At 41.1% G+C, this 21,900-nt stretch overlaps 1 protein-coding gene across 2 annotated transcripts in view; it reads left to right on the forward strand.

The window, feature by feature from the left end:
• Positions 1–3,377: 3,377 nt before the first annotated feature.
• Positions 3,378–21,900, forward strand: part of adamtsl3 (ADAMTS-like 3) — a 188,923-nt gene continuing 170,400 nt past the window's right edge. The window contains exons 1-2 of one of the 2 annotated variants that reach the window (XM_046387311.1): positions 3,378–3,651; positions 7,114–7,229. In XM_046387311.1, coding sequence (XP_046243267.1) covers positions 7,164–7,229 — 66 coding nt within the window. In that variant the 5' untranslated portion in view covers positions 3,378–3,651; positions 7,114–7,163. The remainder of the gene's footprint in view (positions 3,652–7,113; positions 7,230–21,900) is intronic. The other variant, XM_046387226.1, reaches the window with a different exon arrangement.

Here is a 21,900-nt window from a genome sequence, read left to right on the forward strand (position 1 = left end):
CTTAATTTGTAAAGTAACAAAGTTTTCAAGTAATTGTAGTGAAGTAAAAGTACAATATTCACTTCTCAGATGTAGCGGAGTACAAGCAGAAAGTAACAGGAAAGTACAACTGCTTCAAATTCACCCTGAAGCACAGAACTTGAGTAAATGTACTTGCTTACATTCCATGAGTGGTCTATTCATATGATACATTTATTGGCTGGTTCTAAATGATTGATTGTTAAACTGACTGTGTAACTACTGAAAATACAATTATTAAATACTATTGTACTTTACTGAACCAGTGAATTAAACTACATCCCTGATTTAAAAAAAAAGTTAGGATGCTGTTTAAAAAATAAATAAAAAAACAAAGGCCATTTGATATGAGACAGTGGAAATAAATGACATGAAAAACAATCTCAATCTCAAGACTGAGTGCAGTCCTTCAGTGCCTCATCCTTACCACAAGATGGCGACTGAAACATGCAAGTTGCAAGCAAGGATAAGATTTGTCCTAAACCATAGACAAAAGTACTGGGACATACCTCTTCATTATTGAGTTGTGATTGTATTACGGGGCTGTTTTTCAGCAGTTGGGCTCAGCCCCTCACTGCCAGTGAAGGGAGATCTTAATGCTTCAGCATACCAAGACATTTTGGACAATGCTATACCTCCAACTTTGTAAAGACCAAAGTGACAATAGTATAATGGATGATGTGGAGTCCATCAATATCTGCCAGAGGACACCTTGTAGTGGTGTTGTTTCTAAGATGAGCAAATTATCATAATTTTTTATTTATGCTTCACACAACATCCCAACTTTGCTAACCTTCAGTATATTTAGAATATGTTACCCATCCACCCTTGCATATACACAGTATGTTTTCACAGACCAGAGTTTTGCACAGCTGAGGACCTTAAGGTCATTTGCTGACTTAAGTTTTTTGATGTTCTCATTAGTCAAAGTCAAACCCAGTCCCTTCATACACTGCCAGCTTCTATTCTTCACCTCATAATAAAAACCTGGGGTGCTGGTGTGTGTGTGTTGGGAAGGGAAGGTAAGCCAACACACACACACACACACACACACACACGACGCACACGTGTGCTTTGATCTCCCCTCTCGATGGCACTGAGCTCTGTTTGCCTGAGCTATGGGAGTAATCAGGGTGTGTGTATTGCTCTGAGGTGAATGATGGATGCTGACAGAAACCAGGCTGCTGAATATGAAATTTGTCTCACCAAGATACTGGAAGACTAGACTGATTTACTAGAGGTTTTATTTAGATTTCATGGATTGTCGATATTTCTATGTTTCTGTGTGTGTATCTGTATGTTTCTATGTTGTACTGGCAGTGAAAACAAGTCTGACGCTGGGACAGCAAATCTAAATCTAACCTTCAGCCCTCAGCAGTTTCAGCATTTTATCTTACAGCTCCTTTGTATTCTCATTGTAAGTTACTCAAAGAATAGGGCTGCTTTATTCTAGATTCCATACTGCCATCCATCCTTTACTTTGAAGGAATTACTTCACAACCATATGCACAGAAAGAGTGATTACTACAACCAAAAACTCTACAACCATGAACTGCTTCTCTAAGTGTGATATGATTAAGTATATATTATGAAAGAAATATTGTTAGAAATTCAAATAAGACAAACATCTAAAGGAAGTCAAGATTTTGTTGCCAAGTGAGGACCCACAGATGGTCTCATACTGTGACCAAGTGAAAAAAAAAAAGTCAGTGATCATACCTGTAATTTATTTTATATAACTGATGTTTTAAAAGGCTCTATTTAATATTGACCGCAAGAGTTTACATAATGATAGAAATCAAAATATTGTCAAAAATATGTTTTCTAAGGTAAATTTCTAAAATCTTTAAAGCTTTATCTACCATGATATTGCTATTTTTCCATGGAGGCCGCAGAGTTATTTAGCAGGGAATTTGTGTCTGTTTACAGTCGAACATTCAGGTCAGTAAAGATGCACTGAAGCAGGTTGGGTGTCAAGTGGGCAAAAAATGTGGAAGGAAATATTTAATTACTTTTACTGTTTTTGAGTAAAACAGATTTCTGAATTCTGATGATCACAGTCTTCCATATTTCGCTGCAAATATATAATATATAAACATTCTACATACAGCATGACAAAGAAAACACCATGCAGCCACTGTATGTATGCAACAATTACTTCTTATGTCTGTTTTTATATTTATATTTTCAGAGTGTGTTTATTTTTATCTGTTGCCTGTTTGCACCATGGGTCTGACTGAAATTTCATCTGTGCTGTATGTCATGCATGTATAGCATATTTGACAATAAAGTTGACTTGACTTGACGCTAAGTCTGCGTAGGACACTGGTAACACATGTGGCCCTAATGTGGCCATGGGCATCATTTTTATTGTTAATATTAAATGAATTTACTTTAGTTAGAATTACAGTACAGAATGCAACTCTCCAACACTGACCAGTACAGATACTGACCACTGCTCCTCCATGTGCTTTCTGTTCCTCCATACCACATGGAACAGAGGAGTTGGTCATCAGACTCATCTATGCAACGGTGTCAGAGCCAGGCAGGGGGCTGCTGGAAATGAGCTGATTTACCCTTCACAGTTAAAGCACATTTTAATCACTGCAGGGGTCTTGTATGATCTTGATGTGCACAATAAAAACACAATCAGAGCTGCTTACTCAGTGGAATCAGAAAGCTGAACTGGAGTTACCAATTCAAAAAAACTTCAAATATCTGACTCCACGTCAATGTGTCAGAGTTAGCTAATACAGACAGTTTTTTTCTCTGCATTACACATTAATTAATATGTTTCAGAGTTGGTCTGGTTTTTATCAACATCATAATGTTAAAATTTTCCGTGGCCATACCTGCTGACTCAACACTTGGAGAAACGCAACCCAGTGTCACTTAACCCAGTGATCAGACCAGCTGGTCAACAGTGCCTTAGAAAACATTGTGTTACTATCAAACTACATGAGCAGAGGAGAAGAAGTACTGCGCAAAGCCTCTCTGAAAGAACTGTTCCTCAAGCCAAGACCTGAAACCAGGCACTATACAGCTTTGCAGCACCGGGATAGCCCACATGGGTTTTTTCACAGGGGACATGTGCTGATAGGAAGGACCCACACAGTAACAGACTATTTGAGTGGCAGGGATAAAAAAAACATCCAAGAGAATAGTTTTGTTAAAGGTTTTTATTTATTTATTTTGCTTGTCCAGTTCAAGCCCACATCTGCTTTGTATCCACATAGCACGAATCCATTTTGTATACCAAAAACGGACATTATAATATTACTAGCGCACGGGACACAGTCTGCATGTGTTTTAATTTGAAAATGATAAGCGGAAGCTGTATATCTGTCTCTAACTTGACTCTGATCCCAAGTTGTGTGTCAGCCAGGCAGACGGGCTGTGCGCCGCTCGGAGGTTGGACACACTTATCGGAGACGCAAAGTAGCCTGCCGGGCTGTCGATCTATCTGGCACCTCACCGTCCTCTCTGGGTCACTTTTTGGACCCCTCTGTGTTTGGCGCGGGGTGTGGACAGCAGAGATCGGGCTTCGGTGGATAGTTGGACTGTTCTTGGAGAGGAACTGATGTTGCATCTCCACATGAACGCATAGGAGCCCCCCTCCCCTCCCCTGTGAAGGTAAGGAAGGTGTTCATCTCTCAACACACGCATCTGTCTGAAAGCACCGCCATCAACCTGCGGCCGCTGCCCTCCGGTAGGGCCGGTTATTGCCAAATTCAGCCTGTCATGTGTCGATGCTGCTGATGCGCATGGTACCATAACAAGCCGTTATGAGCACAGTGAACTGAGAAACTCGTTGTGATCACTGCACATGCTTCATGGTATTCCCCCTTACTTCGGGGATGAGAGCAGGCTCCCCACCTCACTATGGCACTGTACTGCGTTCCTGGATACAAATGAATTTCCTTTTCAGTGCTCACCAGATCTCCCTCTAACACTGATATAATATACCCAGGGGCTTGCTGCGTTTCATTAGTGGCTACAATGGATGTGATTTCTCTAATAGGGCTGTAACTACAACATCATTTGAATTACTTTTTGATCCCACCAATTAATAATTTATCTGGATCTATAAAATATCGTTGAAAATGTCTTAGTTTTTGCCTAGAACAGTCAAAAATCAACCAACCAAACAAACTAACAAAAAACATACAAAAGAGATTCAATTTACAATCAAAGAAAAAAAAAAAGCTAATCTCTTAGCTGTAAGACTTGGTGGTTTTCTGTTGATGAATGACTGACATTATTTTAATGTCGTTATTTTAAAAATTGTATTCTGTCTTGCAATAACTGGTTCACCATGTGGTAGTTTGTCATAGTTTAATTAAACTATTATATCTATTATTTGGTAATACAGTATACCCCCCTTAAGCAGATTCTAAACTGAAATAAGAATGGGATAATAAGGATGCAAAGATATCCTGACTTTTCCCTGGTATGGGCCAGGCTCCAAAAATTACTTACTGGTGGCTTTACATTGCACAAATTGAGTTGAATTATTTCAGGTTATAGTTTGCTTACATGCATCGTCTTGTTTCGTTTTCTTCTGCTTATCCGGGTCCGGGTCGTGGTCTCAGTAGGGAAGCCCAGACCATCCTCTCCGGGGTCACTTCCACCAGCTCGTCTTGGGGGATACCAAGGTGTTCCCAGGTCAGACGAGAGATATAATCCCTCCATCGTGTCCTGGGTCTGCTTATGGGTCTCCCGGCTGGACATGTCCAAGACCCAGGGAGATGTCCTGGCCAGATTCCCGAACCACCTCAGTTGGCTCCCCTTGAAGCGGAGGAGCAGCAGCTCCACTACAGCCCATCCCAGATGTCTGAGCTCTTCACTCTATTGCTAACACTGAGCCCAGCCACCCAGCAGAGGAAACTCATTTCAGCTGCTTGTATCTGTGATCTTTTTGGTCTTTTGGTCACTACCCACAGCTCATGACCAAAGGTGAGGGTTGGGATGTGGACTGGCTGGTAAAGTGAGAGCTTCACCTTTTGGCTCAGCTCTCTCTTCACCACAAAAGACCAGTACAGCCCCTGATCTGCCTGTCAATCTCCCGCTCCATATTGTCCTCAGTCGTGAAGAAGATCCCAAGATACTTGAACTCCTCCACTTGGGGCAGCAACTCTCCTCTGACCTGGAGTGGGCAATCCACCAGTTTCAGGCTGAGGACCACGGCCATATGCTGATCCTCATCCCAGCAGCTTCACACTCAGATGAAAACTGCCCCAGTGTGAGCTGGAGATCATTGTTTGATGATGCCAAAAGGAATACATCATCTGCAAAAAGCAGAGCTTATAGAATCCTAAAGCCATCAAACAGTGTCTGCGACACTGTCTGCCATTTGGCTGTGCCTGGAAATTCTGTCCATAAAGATTATAAACAGAACTGGCGACAAAGAGCAGCCCTGGCAAAGTCAACCCTAACTGGGAACAGGTTTGACTTATTGAAGTGTGGACCAAGGTCTCACAGCCTTGAGAATCCCAGGATGTTCCTCCAAAGAATGTCGTGGGATTAAGGAGATCCTGAATATGTTCCTTCCATTGTCTGACAGTATCCTCAGTCGAGGAGTTATGTCCAAGAGGTCCTTCTCTTATTCTTGGAGGTGCCGCTTCCTCTCATGTGCCTCTCTTTTGTGGGGTTCCCCATGGGTCTACTCTGGGTCCCCTTTATTTTTCTATGTACAACCAATTCACATATCTTGTATTATGTCCTGCCTATCTGAAATTGAGGAATGATGTCAAAATATTTCCTGAACTTTCTAAATCAGAAATATTTATAATTACCCTTTCTGGCAACAGATTTTTTATTTAGGCTGGATCCCTAATTCCCTAATAATCCCTAATAACATGTTCAAGAAGGGGTCCATAACGTAGATAATATTTTTGACTCAGAGTTGTGTGTTGATGATGATGACAAATGCAGTTTGCTGCATATTCAGCAGAGACATTTAACCAAGATCATGGCATTCCTGTTTTCTGAAGATCTAGAAAATATCATCCATGCTTTATTTCTTCCATATTTAGCCATTGCAACATGTTCTATTCTCATACTGGCAAGTGAAAATCCAAAGACTGCAGCATACAAAATGTTGACACATCACACCATCCTTACTGTTATTCATAGGTTAGCTGTTAGTTTTAGAATTTTATATTTAAAGATTTTACTACTTGCTTTGAATGTCTTGAACTGTCAGTTTCCTGCCTATATCGAAGAAGAAGAAGAAGAAGAAGAAGAATCACTTTATTGACAGTATATATATTTTTACATACACACACTGAATTAGTCTTCTGCATTTGACCCATCCTTATTGAACACACACATGCAACACCCGGCAAATTACATGCAGTGAAACACACACAGGAGCAGTGGGCAGCATCAAGCACCCGGGATAAGTGCCTGGGGGGGTTAAGTGCCTTGCTCAAGGGCACATCAGCTGGCTGTGTGTGGGGGAGCAATTTTTTCACATTAATCACTCCACCACACCCAAATTTTTCCTGCCCGTCCGGTGGGGGAATTGAACCAGCGACCCTCCGATCACAAGCCACTTCTCCAACCTCTAGGCCACGGCTGCCCCCATGATTTGCTAACTTGCTATGAGCCAGATTGCTGCTTGAGATCCTCTGAAAGAGCATGATTGTTCCTGCTTGACCTACCCCTTTATTATTATTGTCGTCATTATTATTATTTTTATTTTGGGGAATGGTATTACATGCACATTAGGCTGTAATACACCACACAGCACCTCAGTGGTGTTGCTCTGTAAGTTCCAAACAAAGCCAATTTTAAAAAAAGAAGTGCATTAAATATAAATCTGCTCTATCAAAAAAACCCTATTAAATAAGTAGCCTGTAAGTAGAATCTGGATTGGTACGTTTGTCAGTGACATCAGTCTGATATCCCAAATCAGATAAGTCAATATCAACACCTGATACTGATGGTGGATTAATCTGTCCCAGCTCTGTGGCTGACCAACCATGATATGTTTTTGGTCTGGTGTGGTATCTGGTTGTAATCTCAGTCACAGTCAGCAAGTATGCTGCTGCAGAAATATTTTACTTTGATGTGTTTACTTGGTGCACACAGGTTGAGGCTTACCCAGCTGTAGAGAGACCGTGACCGGGGGAAAAATCCAGATGAAGATGGAGCCATTTACCTTCTGGAGGACTGTTCTCATCTTCCACACACTTTCCTTTGTACAGGTACTGAAAATGAATGAATGAATGAATGAAAAGATGGATGGATGGGTAGATGGAGTATAATTGGAGAGATGAATCCAAGCACTACATTTTTCTTTATGTACTAACTATACACATTAGCAACATGTTCCTGATGTGCTCTATTATGTTCTTGTACATGCAGTGTAGTTATTTGTTTTACCAGTCACAGCAGATCATCACATTCAAAGGTGAATAAAATGAACATGAGCCCAATTAGAGGAACCTTGTCAGGGTTCACACACTGCACACTCAGCCCTTGACTTCCTACTGCAGCTGCTTTCATTTGATTTGAACCAAATCAAATTGTTTGTACAGGCCAAAAAGCCTCATGGCAGTGTGGAGAGCCTTGCTAGAGCCTCTGTGCATCTGTATGAGCACGGGTTAATGTCGCCTCTTTTTATGAAGCAATACTGAGCACAGGATTTTCTCTGGCAAATATAGCAGCTATTTAATCCTCAAGAACAGGCTGTTGTGGACCTGTGTTCTCCATGCTCAGCTCAGCCTTTATGTGGACCATGTCTGTTCACGTGAGTGTTAGTGGAAGAAAAAACCCCACACTGTTATGTTTTTGGGCATGGTTTTATTTTGTTACTAAGCTCCCTACTGGGCCTGAACCCTTTAGAGAAGTAGGAATATTTGTTCCATCTGTTTTCAGAGGACTGAAACTTCAAACTTTGTACTGTTTACTATTGATTTCTTGCTATTCTGGTAAACATGGAATTTAAGTTTGAAGGGTTGGAAAGGGTGTTCACTGCTCTTGAACCGTACACACAGCAACATAGAATCTGTGCTTTTTTTATTTTCAAACATCAGATCTCTTTTTTTTTTAAATTAATTCACCACCTGAGAAAATCCTATGCTGAAAATTCTACTCCCCTCGGCCACTCTGGCCTTGCTGCCATGCTCTCTGCCTTCTCCAATGAAGTCCTCCCAGCAATGATTGGCCAATACAAACTCAACACAAGAATAAACACAAATAAAAATGCAATCGTGAAAGATCTTTTGTTCAGACGTTTGTGATCTGTATGTATTAGTATACTCAGTAAGGACTATTTTACGTGTTATTGCACATGTCTCACTGTCCAATACAATTTGTGTCCTGATCAGCACTGCACTCTCCTCCGTATTTTGTTCTTTTCTTGTTCTGCATTTTATTTCATGTGTGTTTGAGACTATAGTTGTTTATTTTTCTCTGTGCTTTGTGTAATGTGTCTGACACACACACACACACACACACACACACACAGAGTTTATGTTTTCATGCCCTAAGGGGACATTACATAGACAATGTAATTTCCTGGACACTTATTCTAACCATAATCATAACTATTATCATAACCATTATTTGCCTCACCCCAGCGTTTATCCTAATCATAACTTTAACCTAAACCTAACCTTAAACCAAGTCTTCACTGTAAAATTTAATCAGTTGCATTATGGCATCTTGCATTTTGTCCTCATAAGTAAGGTGAGTCCCCACGTGTAACTGTGTAAACAGATTTTATCCCCATCAAGGTAAGTAAAATACACACACACACACATAGTCACACATTGGCTTCCTCTCACAATCCCAAAAACATGCACATTAGGTTAATTGGCTACTCTACATTGCCCCCAAGTGTGAGTGTGTGCTTGTCTGTCTTTGTGTGTCTGCTCAGGGTGAACCCCGCCTCTCAACCGTAGTCAGCTTGGATAAGCTCCAGCCCAACGCGACCCTGACGGATAAAGTGGTTTAGAAAATGGATGGATGGATGGTCTCCAAATACTGATGACAAGTCCTTTTTTTCATAAACTTTTTCATCCATCTCAAACATTTCCAGCTACCCAGACAGGAGGCAACATTAATGAAGCTATTGACCCATCAATAGACAGTTAAAACATTTTAAATAATAAAAGTAATGTGCATTCCATAGAAACAATCAAACAGTTCGTGAGCGAGTTTAGTCTTGGTGATAGTTGGCAAATGCAGCACCGATCCAATACTCATTCTCAAAACTCATATTGACACTTCGAACTTTTCCTGGCAAGCAATTCAATTGTATCTAATATTTCACTGTCTAAGATTTAACCCATTATTATTAAGTTTAGCATTAAGCACATTAAAAACTTACTTGGAAATTATTTTGATTGAATTGCCCCGATCAGTGCATTTTCTCATGCAAGTCGTTTAAATCCATAGAAGCTCTTGGAGTTCAGCATTTTATATAAAACTGTCCTGTTGAACAAGTGCAAACCATTCTGACAGAGGTGACCTTTGAGGAAACAGAGAACCAATAGAGGCCAAAATGGAGGAAGCTATCATAGTAGCTCTGTTGCACCTTTCAGTTTTATGTAACCTTAAGTAGTATCTGCTCCAGAGGTATGGCATAGTTGGCAGCTATTTTTTAGACATACGTCTGCAGTTTGAACTATGTTCCCTTACAATAAATATTTGATTCAAACCTGCAATAAGTGATCATACATATCACCTTATATAGTGCTGCTGGAATCAAAGTTGATTAAAACGGTGGGAGTGGGCCAAATCTGTAACTTTGTGGGCTATTAAACCGAAACAATGAGTTGAAAGATGCCACACCATTCAACAGAGTTGAGCAGAGTTTGGTGATAATTTTCTTTGGGTTTGTCACTTTCATAGTTTATCAAAAATAATAATCATCAAATTTTCAAATTTTTGTGACCACTTTTGCGTGTTGGTCCATACAGTGGATGACACAGGGTGACATCACCAAAACTGTCCAGTGAATGAATTTCACTCTATCCTAACTGCACAGTGAATGACATTGTGTTGCACTGGCTGCTTGCAATTTAATCCTTTGGGGCAACTTTGTCTCTCAGAGTTATGTCAGTAGTTTTTTTGCCATTCATACGCTCAGGTTCTCTCCTCTCGTGAGATTTCAGCGTGAGACTCCATGAGCAAGATTCTGGATTTAACTCATTTTACTCAAGTTGGTTTCAGCCAACACCGCAACTTTATGTAGAATTATACTGCAGCCGTTGCAGAGATGTAGAGGCTACCAGGGCATCCAGGCCATCACTAACTACAGGAGTGATGGCCTGGCAGGTGGAGTCACCTGCCTGTGACAGTGATGCCTGAAGCACCTCTATGCAAAGTTTGAGGCCCAGAATGTCGCAGCGGCAGGGAAGGAAGACCACCACTCTCTCCAGCAACCAAGTGCTCTATCTTTCCACAGCTGATGTGAGAGGAACTCTATGCAGAGTTAAGTCTCTTGCCTCAATGACTACCATCCCATTGCACTCACACCCATCATCATGAAGTGCTTCAAGAGGCTCATCATGAGGCATATCAAAATCCTGCTGCCACTTTCACAGGACCCCCTACAGTTCGTGTATTATCCCAACCGCTCCACAGACGATGCCATTGCAACCACCCTCCATCTGGCCCTTACCCATCTGGACAATAAGGACACAAACACTGTACTGCCAAAAGTATTCACTCACCCATCCAAATAATTGAATTCAGGTGTTCCAAACACTTCCTTGGACACAGGTGTATAAAATCAAGCACCTTGGCATGCTGACTGCTTCGACAAACATTTGTGAAAGAACAGACCGCTCTCAGGAGCTCAGTGAATTCCAGTGTGGTACTGTGATAGGATGCCACCTGTGCAACAAGTCCAGTCGTGAAATTTCCTCGCTACTAAATATTCCACAGTCAACTGTCAGTGGTATTATAACAAAGTGGAAGCGATTGGGAACGACAGCAACTCAACTACGAAGTGGTAGGCCCCGTAAAATGACAGAGCAGGGTCAACCTATACTGAGGCGCATAGTGTGCAGAGGTCGCCGACTTTCTACAGAGTCAATTGCTACAGACCTCCAAACTTCAAGTGGCCTTCAGATTAGCTCAAGAACAGTGTGTAGAGAGCTTCATGGAATGGGTTTCCATGGCCAAGCAGCTGCATCCAAGTCATACATCACCAAGTGCAATGCAAAGCATCGGATGCAGTGGTGTAAAGCACGCCACCACTGGACTCTGGAGCAGTGGAGACGCGTTCCCTGGAGTTATGAATCACGCTTCTCCATCTGGCGATCTGATGGATGGAGTCTGGGTTCGGTGGTTGCCATCACTGCTTGGTTTGGGAACTGCACCATGTAGGACAACTGAGAAGATCATCTCAGTCTCTCTCCCCTCCATGACAGACATTTACACCACACGGCCCATTGACAAAGCCAGCAGAATTGTGGATGACACCACACACCCAGCACACATGCTGTTTAACCTCCTACCCTCTGTTAGGAGGTAACGGAGCAGTCAGACCTTCACAGTCTGCAACACTTTCTTTTCCCAAGCCATCAGACTCCTCAACTCCCAGGGACAAGACTGACACAGATACACACATACACTCCCACACTCTCCACAGTCACATGCACATAGACACAATCAAAAAACTTACTTGCCCACCACTCACTTTAACTCCTGTACTGTCACTTTAATATCCATACTGTCGCTTTATTATCTATGCTATCACTTTATTAATCATAGTGTCACTTAAATACGTCATACGGTTCACTCTGCACTGTCTGTTGTCCATATTGTATTGTATTTTATCATATTATATTGTATCATACAGTGTTTATTGTCTTGTCTATACTGTTATTGCACTGTCTCTCATGTTAAATGGGTGTATTTCTTTGCTTTTTAGTTTAGTTAGTTTAGTTTTAATTTTTTTAGTTTTATATTCAATATGTGTACTCCTTTATGTAGCACCATGTAGCATCCTGGACGGACGTAGTTTCATTGCTGTGTACTACACATATATGGTTGTAATGGCAATAAAAACACCTTGTATCTATATATCCATGTTGTGTGTACACTGGAAAAAAGAGGGTGATTGGTTGTAGATGAGATGGGGTGGTGGTGTTGGAAGGTTAGGGTGCATGATTGGCTAGTTGTGTGGATTATCACAAGCAGATGTGGGATTTGAATCATGGCCGATTGCCTTTTGCTGTCTGGGTGTTTTTCCAGGTGTGGTGCAAGATTTAGAGATTGTTTTTTTTTAGACCTCGACTAATTTTCTCTTTCTCAACCGTTTTCCTCTCCTGGATTTGACCAAACATACCTCATTTTGTCACTGATATATTAACAGTACCTTGTTTTGCAGCTAAATATAGACTGATAGGGAAATGCCTCAACAGAAAGCTTGTTTAATGATACTGTCAAACAAACCAAACAATTAATGACATGGGAATTGGGAGAGGAAAAAGAAAAAAACTAGTAGGAAGGAGTAGAGACAAAATGAGAGCTGCGTTCCTTTGCCTGTTTGTCTATTTGCTGTTGGTCTTCCTGGTGCCAGCCTCTTCCTGTCATCCTTAAGCTTTGCTGCAGGGAGAGCTGTTCAAACACAATGCATCTACAGTACCAGCCTTGCCTTTTCCTGCCTCACCCACCGTTCAGGCCCCCCACCTAATCAGAATTCCCACCCTGATCCCATCACCAGCCTCAGCTTCCTCTTCCCTCGTAGCCTCATAACAACCGGATGGAATAACCAGGCTTTTCCTTTCACTTTTCTCTGAAAACATTATTGTTTGTGATGCCAACAAGCAATGAGGTATGGGTTTGAGGAATGCGGCTTGCTATTGCTGTTGTGTGTGGAAATGATGACAGAGGTGGACGAAATGCAGAGAGCAGCCAGGGACTGGAAAGAAAAGGGCACAGCAAAAAAGAACATGCCACCACACAAAAGATAAGCTATGTTGTGGCACTACGCTCTTTAAGATTTCCTCATGGCTGTGTCTTTTAAATTCATTCACATTCATTATTAACAGTTTTTGTCAAACTACTTGAAAAATGTAATCAATTATGCTGGCAGAACTGCTTTTCGGGTGGCTGAAAAACACCCCTCAGCCCACACCCTTCCAACATACGAATGTGGAGTGCTGCTTTTGACAATTTTGGTGACAAGGTCTTTATTTTTTGTCAGAAAATGCATGATAACCTTGTACGAGTTACTCCACTTCAAAGCCCGCTCGGAATGCAGTGAGGGAGAAGGAAAGTAGAATGAGCAGAACCAAATAAGTTAAGATGGAGTTATTTCTAAATTGTAGAGTACACCAAGGCACACTGAGAAAATACGTCACAACTGCAGGTAAGGAAGGAATCCTAGGTTAGCAAAAGCTCAAAACTGTCTGTGAGCTCAGTCTGTTGAGATGGCTCTTATCATGGGTGTACATCAGAGACAGGGTCATGGCACTGCATGATTCCATGGCTGATACTACAGCCTGTGCTTTGGTTGAGTTTTCAGTGAACTTTGACAGATCTGAGTCCGTTATATCCTCATCGGTGATAACGTCCAAGCTACAAACAGGTTTTTATTCTACTCCCTGGTCCTCCACACTGGGCTCACACAGCAGCTCTGGCCAAAAGAAACCCAAACCAACATGAGGAGCAATTAAGATATCTATCGGAACTAATGTAATAATGAGCATGTGGCCTAGCGTCGGCATTATCGTTATTTATTCACAGTATGGTTTATGCTTATTATTCAGTTGTGATTTCATTATGTCTGGAATGTGGTTATCTTTTCACGTCTTTCTGGCAGATTGAAGTTCTCTGACTTATTATTATTACTGGAGCACTGTACATCACCTCCTCCCTCATCATCTCCTACCTTCCTTGCTCGGAGCAAGAGCTGGTTCATTCAGTCTTTGTTTGACTGCTCTGGATTCATACCTCTTAAAGGACCAACTATCAATATCTGCCCATGATAGTCCTGCTCAAGGTTTCTTCCTGTCAAAAGGGAGTTTTTCCTTGCCACTGTCTGCTTGCGGGGTTCAGGCTCTGGGTTTCTGTAAAGCATCTTGAGACAATTTTGATTGTATAAAGTGCTATATAAATAAATACATTGAAAATAAACTGAATTGAAATTAAACAGCTGCTTGTACCTAGTGTTACAGATAAAGGTTTCAGTGGTGCTCATAACTATGTTTAACTACAGATACAAGGTACAGTACAAATACAGTGACAAAATAATGTTGAATCAATATGAAACAGGAAGAGCTTGGCAAGAGTTATTGCAATGAGATTTCCTTCCATTCTTTCTTTCTTTAAGGTGGTCACTGCTCAATCTATGAGCAAAACTGTGAATAACAAAAACACAAACATACATTAAAGTTGATATCAGAAAAATAAGACTCATATATAAGCCTTTGTATGCTGTAAAACCTTAAAAATGTAAAGAAACTACACTGAACTAAAATAAACATCAAATGAAGTATTGTGTAATGGTACAAATCCTAATTATTTTTTTGTTAGGTGGCCTGCCACAAATGAGTAATTCATCTTCCTAAATTGCCTTTCATCTGGTTTTGGCACTCTGGTCCTGGACTTTCTTGGTAGTTATTTTAAAATTTTACTTTATTGCTCAAGTACCCCAAATTTTGAGAGTTTCTGTTTTCCTCAAATTTCTCTCTCTCTCTCTCTCTCTCTGTCTGTTGCTCACACACACATGTGTCACATGCTCAGGGTAAGTGTCAGCTCTAGTATTTCCACTAAAGGTGAGGAGTGAAAATATCACTGTGTGTCTGTCTCCACACGCCACACAAACTGCAGAGAACCAGGTGGCCACGAGTCACCTCTTCACCCCTCGGTTTCTGCATGCGTGCTTTGAGTGTGTGTGTGTGTATAGATAGAGAGAGTCGGCTGAAAAGCTCATTCATACACATGGACAGTGTGACCATTCACTCCAAGCCATCAGCTCTTTTTCTCCTGTGCTCTGGAGATCTGCCTGTCAGCTTGCTTGGATTTCTCGTCTTCCTTATCCTCTCACTATTTATTCCTATCTGCTCTTTCTTTTCTTCCACCTTGCTATTTTTTAGTAACGTCACTCCCCTGTGCTGCTGACCTCTATTTTCCCAGAGCAGTAAAAGCTCTCCGGCCGTCTCTCATAAAGGCCTAACCTCCTCAGGCTTCTCTATAGCTACATGCGATGGCTGACACACCATTGAACGTGCTCCCTTTTGAACTGCACATGCTGTCACTGGAAAGCCTCTTGTGACATATATCCATCATTACTGCGTTGGCGACAGGAAGGGGCATTGTTTCAGTAGTGGACTGGAATGTTACACTGAGCTGCCTAAAGCATACTCGAGTTATGCAGTCTGTACACTTACTGGTAAATTCTTATAACTAACAGTTATCTCTGCTTTGACTCCTGGATGTAGATTAATTATGGTAGTAGCGTAGAGTAGAGTAGTAGAGTAGTAGTTCATATGTACGATATTTCATATACGCGGCACGGTGGTGCAGTGGTTAGCACTGTCACCTCATAACAAGAGGGTTCCAGGTTCAAATCCTTCTATGTGGAGTTTGCATGTTCTCCCTGTGCCTGTGTGGGTTTTCTCCGGGTACTCCGGCTTCCTCCCACAATACCAAAAACATGCACATTAGGTTAATTGGCTACTCTAAATTGCCCCTAGGTGTGAGTGTGAGAGTGTGTGGTTGTCTGTCTTTGTGTGTTGGCCCTGCGATTGACTGGCGACCAGTCCAGGGTGAACCCCGCCTCTCGCCCGTAGTCAGCTGGGATAGGCTCCAGCTCCCCCGCGACCCTGACGGATAAGCGGCATAGAAAATGGATGGATGGATGAATATTTCATATACACCGATCAGCCACGACAATAGCACCAGAGGTGAAGTGAATAAAATTAATCATGTGCTTACAATGCAGTGTTCTATGGGAAAACCTTGGGTTCTGGAAATCATGTGGATGATTTCCCACCTAAACATTGGACCCCAGAGATCCAACATCCAACATATGAATGATTCACTTGTCAGTGAGCTATATTAGTCAGGTAGCTTAGTCAGTTAACCTCTCGTCTGTGAGTAGATGCACCTGCGTGATGACATGAAACTACTCTCTAACCTTAACCCAGTAGTTCTTTACACCCAAACTTAACCAAACTTAGGTATGGCACATCAGGGAACAGCCATATCATTTTTTTTTTTTTTTATATCATACAGACTATTAGGGGTTGGTCCGTCTGCGTCTGTGTTCTTTTAGCAGTTGATTTGTATAGCCAGTGGCAGTGCACATACAGCAGACTGTGATTAACTGGGATTAGCTCTAGTCTCTAGAGTCATGATTTCTAGAAAGAGACAGTGCTGTTGAGTTTTTTAAATGCATTTTTTGCCCCTTAGACAAGATAAGTGTCATCTAGTTTCATTATTTTCAAGAGAAGGCTCAGAAGTGTACATGTGCCAAAGGTGAAACGCTCATCAAAAGCAGCGAAATATAACAGAAACCTTCATTCATGCTTCTTGATGGCTTCAGGGCAGCTGAACAAGTTGTTACTTTGATTCGTTTTATTGCTGTGGCTGATAATCTCAAAGAAGTATAAAGTTGGATTAAACTGCTGTGTATTCAGTTAGACCACTTTAGACCACTCTGCTTTCCTGTGACCTGTAGTGTCAGTCTGATAACTTGTTCTGGAGGTTCTGATTCTAACTTAAAGTGGATCACAATTAGGTAGTGAGGACCAAGTTGGCCTTGATTAATCATGCATTTCTCCAGCACACACTCTCCTATTTGTTTTATTTAAGGTCCTCTCTAGGGTTCTCATATCTTCAAATATATCTTCATTAACTGAAGAGGCAAGCTGTGTTATGTTACATTTAAAGTGCAAGAGATGGTGTAGACCCAATAAAACACTGAAACAAAACCACCTGCACACACTTTAAAACATGCACAAATATTTTAGACCCGTACATAGATGAAGACAGGCAAACACACACACACACACACAGACACATCTCAACTCTCAACTCTAGTAGTCTACATCACAGTAAGACAGGGAAAGCAGCACCCTGTGCCGTTGAGCTAATTAGCTATTCAGGACTCCTGCTAACCAGCCACATGCTGCTATCTCTGTTCACATACATCTTTCCATTGCACCAAAGGTTCAGTGATTGTTCTCTGACTGTAATCAAGTAGTTTTCTACTGCTAAACTTAACCAAACATAGCTGTGGCACACCAGGAAACAGCCATATCAATATTTTTTTTTCTATCATCATGTTCGGTGTTGGTCAGTCTGTGTTTGTGTTGATTTTGCGGTTGGTTTGTATAAGAAACAGCCGGTGGCGGTGCAGATACAGCAGACTGTGAGCTGTAGTGTCAAGTATACACAACAACCTCTGTGGTGCTGCAGTTCCTCATGCCTGCCCTGCTCCTGCTCTCCTCAGGGTCCCTCCTCCCTCTAAGCTGCTCTCTGCTGCCCGAGTTCCTCTGAGCAATGGAGACTTGACAGGATGGTTGCAGCTACCTGCAGCTAGATGCAGCTAACTGACAGTGGCAGCACTGCCCAGTCTGCGAGGATGTTAGGTGAGGCCTGTGGTTGCCATCTTCTCTCTCCTGTTCACTCTCAAAACAAACTCTGCCAAAAATGCTTACATCTGTTGCTGTGTTTGGAGGGACAGGCAGGCTGTGGACTCTCATAGGTTGTTGTGTTTACCGGGAAAACTGCAGCTCACAATCTGCTGTATCAGCAGCTGCCGCCGGCTGTTTGTTTTATGAATTAACCACAAGATAAACACAGACACAACCAGAGAATACAGTCTCTATCAGTCTCTGTCCCTGAATCAAACTATTAGGTCAGTCAGTCGAATTAATGTTTCCCAGTATTCATCAGAGTAAAACAGACAAACAATGACATAAAATTTGTTCTGGTTTCATCTAAACTGGGTTGGGAGGGGTTAGCCCTAGAGGTGTGGGTGAGTGCAGGCACAATGGAGATTTTTCATTTGGATATACAACTCACGTGCACCATTTTATCCTTTTACCATGGTAAAAGGATAAAAAAACATCTGCAAAGTTCCCCTGTGAGTGTGATGTGAGTTGAAGCTGCAAACTTGAGTCTCCATCTGTGTTTGGGAGTTCTAAGGTCTGACCAGATCAGGTCAGGCACATTTATCATCATTCATTCATACATGATGAGCAAAATTGCTCCAGTTTGTTTGGTTTGTTTCCTGTTTTATTCTGTAGTTGTTTTTCTTGTGTCTTTTCCAGCTTTGCGGTTCTGGTCATATTTTGATGGATGTCTTTGGTTGTAGCGTTTCCCGCTTTACACCCCTTGTCTTTGTTCTTTTCCCTTCTTTTTTTGGATTGCTTTCCCCGCCCTGCATGTTTGCACCTGTGTCTTCTTTTACAGCCCTATTTATACCTGTGCTCTCCTTGTGTGTGTTTTCAGTTTGTCTTGTTTGCCACTTCAGTCTCTGTGTTTGCCCTGTGATCCTTGTATTTGCTTGCTATTTGGGTTATTCTTTTGTTTGGATTTTTTTTTTTTTTACCTGGTTTCCCAGTTTTCCTTCTGTTCATTTTTGAGTACGTTTGTTAATTTAAGTTTGTTTTTTTTTTTCACCTTATCCCTTGTGCTACTGACACCTATACTGACTGACACTTAGTTTAGTGAGTGTTATTGTATTGAGTGTAAAAATATAGTTGTTGGTTGAAAATATTCTCACACTGAAACTTCAAGCTGTTTGTGTTTAAGCTCTTTCAGTATAAAAGATCAACATAAACTCATGGATTAATTATAACAGAGAACTGGACTTGTAAACTCCAGTGGTGGACTCAGTGTTAAGAGTTAAAATAGATCCTGTATATTTAGACATGGTGACGTCACAGCCTTTCATTCCACTCAGCCTCTGTAATAAGGTAAGATTATCTTAGGGTTGTTGGCCTTGTATGCTGAATTAGACGAAGAAGAAATAAGCTGTGTGACTGTTTTGTGTGTTGAAAATCCATCGACTTTGTTTCGGTGAATGAGTAAACATAACTTTGAAAAAATGTAAAACTTTCACCATTACCCGCAGATAGATTTTCATCAGCAATGTTGGCTGTTTAACAGCAAGGACAACAACTCCCATGATCCCTTGCCAATTATGTCCTTCCTCTAGAGACAGAAACTACATACCATACATTTAAATGAGTAGGTGTGTATTGTATCCATAATTTAATTTAAAGAAGTATTGCCCTTACATAAAGTTGGGGTCCTAACATGAAACATTTTTTAAAAAGAGCCATATCAAAGTAAGAGGTATCCTGATTTAATGTCTGTAATATGGATCAAGCTCCAAAAACACTAGCTCCTACATTTCCCATAATGCAACCACCAGCATATTTTGTTAGAGTTCCCCTGCCTCCACACCCTCAGTTTGTAAAACACACATCTTTTGTTAAAACTCGTTTCCAAACCCCATCACTGTGTTGTCATCTGTGTTGGAACCTTAAGACTTAGGCACGTTTTAAGTCTAAGAAGTACTCAGGAGAGATCCTCTTTAATTAACACAGATGCATAAAGATGTGCATTTTTTACATGTTACAAGTAATACAAGTTCTTTGTGGTGTGGGAAGCATTAAGAATGGGAATGTCACAGCTTTAACTTTGTAATGGTATTGGTTCATGTCAGTCCCTGGCTCTCTATTCTACTAGTGCATCTCTAAGGGCATAAAATGCCCCCAAAATATATGAAAAAAAACCAAACAAAACAAAAACATAGCTGATAGTAAAAAGTAAGTCGACTTACATAAATAGCAACTTTTAAAGCAACATATGTATTTGATCACTGTTAAAATTAGCTGCTCATGCCCACATGCAGCAACAACAAACACAGCACTTTAACACAGGAGACCAGTGTGACTATGACAATGAGATGAGATCACAAGATGAAAGTCACCTGACTTTATCCTTTCCTGCATTTTTAAAATACATAACATGACACACAAAGTATGCTTTAAAGAGACACACTATTTACATGCCATCCCATGAGATCATGTCGTAAATTCCCAATTGAAAGCAGTGTTACACTTCATTAAAATGTGTTGTATGACAACAGAAAACAGGACAAAGACGGAAAAGAGAGCCGCATTTAGGCTTTGAATGCACCTTAAATAAACCTGATTTAAAATCAGCCATTCTCTAAATAACTACTGAGCCCCTGTGTCTTGATAAGGTTACATTTTATATGATGAAGAGAATAATCACCAGCTCTCACCTTAGTGGAGTGGTCTGAAGCATATGTAACTGGACCTGACACTGAAAATGTTTCAGAACCCTGCTAACAAATTACATCTTCAGTGCGTCTTTACATGAAGAAGCTTTGATTTCTGACCGACTGCACAAATGGCTTTAACAAGTAATCCCTCCCACACTCTGTCATGGCTGCCCACTCCCGTTACAGTATATTGTCTGTTGTTATAGGTGTTGCCCTGCTTTTGCTATTATTATCCCACTATTGGTCCTCTAAAGTAAGCCAGTGATCCAGCAGGAACCAGTTGGTGCAGAGTGCTGGCACGCTGAACACCGTCCTGACACTGTGCTTCCACTGGTGTGGAAACTCAGTTAGGGGAACTGCTCCATGCTGCACTGCATGGCTACGACTCAGTAACTTCATAGTGGGACAGCCTGACTTTCTGTCAGTGCTTATGTGTGTGTGGCCTAGTATGGACATAATCCTCCATTTGGGTGACAAATCAAGTCCTTTTCAGACATGACTTTATATTTTCAGTCTCAACCCACTCATACTGTTCATACCGACCTTGAATAGAGCTGTGTATTAGAACAAACAGCTGCCAAAATAATAAATTCTCTCACACAATGGATAAGACACCTTTGACAATACTATGTGTAAATATAAAAATAAAATACAGTAATATTAAGATGAAATCAAGTCAGGAGTCACTCTTGTGCTGGATTTATGTTTGACCCAAGGAGTAACTGCAGGCCCATTATAGATACATAACTAACTTTGGCAGATACCCACCTGATATGATATAATAATAAAGATATGATCATAATAAACTTAATTTAGCACTTGTCAAAAAAGTAAAAGAAGAACACTTCATAAGCTTCAAACTGTAGAATATATTTTTGCATAAATGAGGACTATGGATTTTATCCTCCTTTGGACGCACTTTAGGAAGGGATGTCTTAGTGGCCAGAACGAACATGAGGAGCGATTACAGCAAACAACAGGTGTAAGGATCACTCACTGTCTTTAATGCACAAGCTGGGGTTTGATACGCAGGAGAGCAGTCAGAAAAGGCAAAGAAATCCAAAGGGTCTTGCAAAGGCAAGGTCAAAAAGGGCAAGCAGATGTCCAAAGAAACAGGAAGTCAAAACACGAGAGAGAAAGCAAGCAAAATCTGTTTCAGTTTTAACATGAGTACCTGACAGAAACATTGAAATTGAAATTGAAAAATTGTTAACCTATCCTTAATAGACTTTTCTATCCAATAATCTTCACCAGCATCAGAAGCACATGAAGCCCAGCCAGATCATCAATTCCTATTTTACCAGTGGTACCAAAAGCTCAGATAAAGCCACTGTCCAACAACAAACGACAAAGTCACCCACACTACACTGAAATTTGTCAGGTTGACATATGACTTTAAAGCAATGCTAATGTCTCAGTGTTTGCAGGATGTGTAAATTGGCAAATATTTGCTGTTATGGCCGACAACTTTATATGCTGGGGTTATTGGTTGTCTTTGTGTCTGTCAGCTTGTTTTGATGTTTCATTCCTCGCATTAGCCAAAAAGTGATGAGTGCATTTGTAAAGACAAAAGGAACAGCTGTACAGATGGGATGATACTCTGCCTGATAACCCTTTTCACATCATCTCTGCTTTTGATCATTGTG

This window comes from Scatophagus argus, chromosome 1, assembly GCF_020382885.2.
Source record: "Scatophagus argus isolate fScaArg1 chromosome 1, fScaArg1.pri, whole genome shotgun sequence".
Lineage (NCBI taxonomy): Eukaryota > Metazoa > Chordata > Actinopteri > Scatophagidae > Scatophagus > Scatophagus argus.